This window comes from Papaver somniferum, chromosome 5 (assembly GCF_003573695.1).
Source record: "Papaver somniferum cultivar HN1 chromosome 5, ASM357369v1, whole genome shotgun sequence".
NCBI lineage: Eukaryota > Viridiplantae > Streptophyta > Magnoliopsida > Ranunculales > Papaveraceae > Papaver > Papaver somniferum.
Genome location: NC_039362.1, coordinates 106878069 through 106880397, shown reverse-complemented (window position 1 = coordinate 106880397; position 2329 = coordinate 106878069). Strand labels below are relative to the sequence as shown.

General features: G+C 32.6%; 1 protein-coding gene across 1 annotated transcript in view; it reads left to right on the top strand.

Moving 5' to 3' along the window:
• The first annotated feature begins 373 nt into the window (after positions 1–373).
• The window catches only part of LOC113279425, a 5437-nt gene continuing 3481 nt past the window's right edge, over positions 374–2329 (top strand). The window contains exons 1-3 of the mRNA XM_026528121.1: positions 374–457; positions 611–932; positions 1049–1705. Of these exons, the coding sequence (XP_026383906.1) occupies positions 374–457; positions 611–932; positions 1049–1705 (1063 nt within the window). The remainder of the gene's footprint in view (positions 458–610; positions 933–1048; positions 1706–2329) is intronic.

The window sequence follows — 2329 nt, the reverse complement described above, 5'->3', positions numbered from 1 at the left end:
AGATGATGCAGAGAAGACTAGCAAGCTGAAAGGGAAAACTTTTGTCATATCAGGACAGGTTAGTATTGATCAAATCAGTCATTTACAGCATTCCAGTATATAATATGGCAATATACAGATGGCCTTCTTCAGTGATAAAAACTTGTGAAAAGATAATCAGAAATTTCCTTTGGTCTGGGGACAATGAAGTGAGAAATTACACTGTATTGGAATGGAAAAAAGTTTCCAGTCCTTACTATGAAGGTGATTTAGGAATTCAAAGATTAGAAACTATCAACAAAGCATTTCTAATGAAGATGATGTGGAAATTATTAAATTCTCAAAAAGATTGGGCATTATTTTTCAAAGCTAAATATAAAGACAAACATGGGCAATGGAACAACAACTGGAAATTATCCTCAGTTTGGAGTGGTTTGAAATGGCAATGCAATCTTTACAAGAGGACTTAAAATGGAATGTGGGTGATGGGAAGTCAATTTAAGTATGGTTTGACAACTGGATTGGAGATTCTCCACTTATTAATGTCATGGGCCAATCTCAGTTTGTTAAAAACAATATGAATATGAAGGTTGCTGATATTTTAAATAATGGCAATTGGTGTATTCTGTAGGAAATCAAGAGTGCAATAGCTTCTTTCAGTCTGCCTGATGTTAGTGGTATGAATGATGAATTATGTTGGAAAGTAACACTCTCAGGTGAATTTATAATTTCAGCTGCTGTTAACAAAATCAGAACAAGGGGAGAAAAAGTTCAATGGTCTAAATACATATGGAATGCATTTCTCCATCCCAGTATTGCAAGCAATGTGTGGAAGTTAATTCAGGGACTTTATATTGATGATACTAAAATGGTTAAAAATGGTTATGACATGGTGTCCAGATGCTGCATATGTGAAGAAGATGAAGATAGCATGAGCCATCTATTGTGGGAGTGTAACTTCAGTTTGGATATATGGAATTGGTTATGTGATATTTTCAACTTCTCTCTGCCAAAATCTTTTGATGAAGTTTGGAGATGTGCAAGAAATAAGAGCTAATTGATTCAACAGGTTTTACATTAAAAGAGTTGTGGTTTCAAAAAAACAAGATATTTTTTGAAGAAATTAAACCTGATATTTCAAAATTCAAGTGCAAACTGTTGAAGACAATAGCTGAACATAGTATCAGGATTAAAGGTAGCAAATTGAATCAAGAGTATGATAACCAGATTATATCTTTCTTCAAGCTGGGGCCAAGAATTTCCAAATATCAGAGCATTATAGCTTGTCAGTGGAATGAACCTGAATTTGAATTCACTATGTTTTGTTGTGATGGAGCCTCCTTAGGAAATCCTGGAGCAGTTGGCTTTGGCATTGTCATTAGAAATCATTCTACTCAGGTTTTTGGTGCAATTACTGGTGGATTGGGGATTGCAACAAATTATATAGCTGAAGTTTATGCTGTTGTTAATGCAGCTGAATTGGTTGTGGACTGGAAATTGCAAAATATTATCATAAAATCTTATTCCAAGACAGTATCTGATCAATTTGAACAGGATCAAATTCCCTGGTTTGTTAGAACAAGGTGGAGGAATGCAACTAAAAGGATTTCAGTAATCAGACTTGCCCACAGTTTCAGAGAAATCAACTTCTCTGCAGATTGTGCTGCTAAAAAGGGAGCTTCTTTACAGGCAGGAGAAAGAAATATATATTCGGTAGACCTTTTTGGTTAAAAAGAGTAGAAATGCCAGGAGTTACTTATTATAGATTTTGTTAATTAGTTGTCGTAAGTGTCTTTTAAGTCTGTTCAAGGTTATGCTAGAGTCTAGCATTGTTTTGTGATTGTGTTTTTAAACTCAGTTGTAATTCCCTTTTTTCATCAAATATAAATATATGATTCAGCAAAAAAAAATGGAATCATGCAACTGGATGACAAAAAATTCTCAACTACCAAAATGGTGATTCTTAACTCTTACCTGTTTATGATTCCACTAACAGTAGTGATTGTGGTAAAAGAGTTAATACTTCAAAACTTGCTTGTTTCTTTGAACCTGCAAAGAATGAACAAAACTATGATTTTCAAAAAATCGAAACCTGATTTTCATAATATCATGAACATAATTTTTCCATTGTGTGAACATTCACCACTAAGTTATGAAAAGACTCATACCAAGGCAATATTTCATCATAAATAATTGTCCACTTTTAAAGATTACTCAAAATCAAACTTTGATTTTCAACGAAAATAATATATATTTATATATATATATATATAACGTGAATTACTCACGTAATAATAATAATAAAAAAAAATTGACGTGAGAAAAACTCACGTAAATATTAAAAGAAATC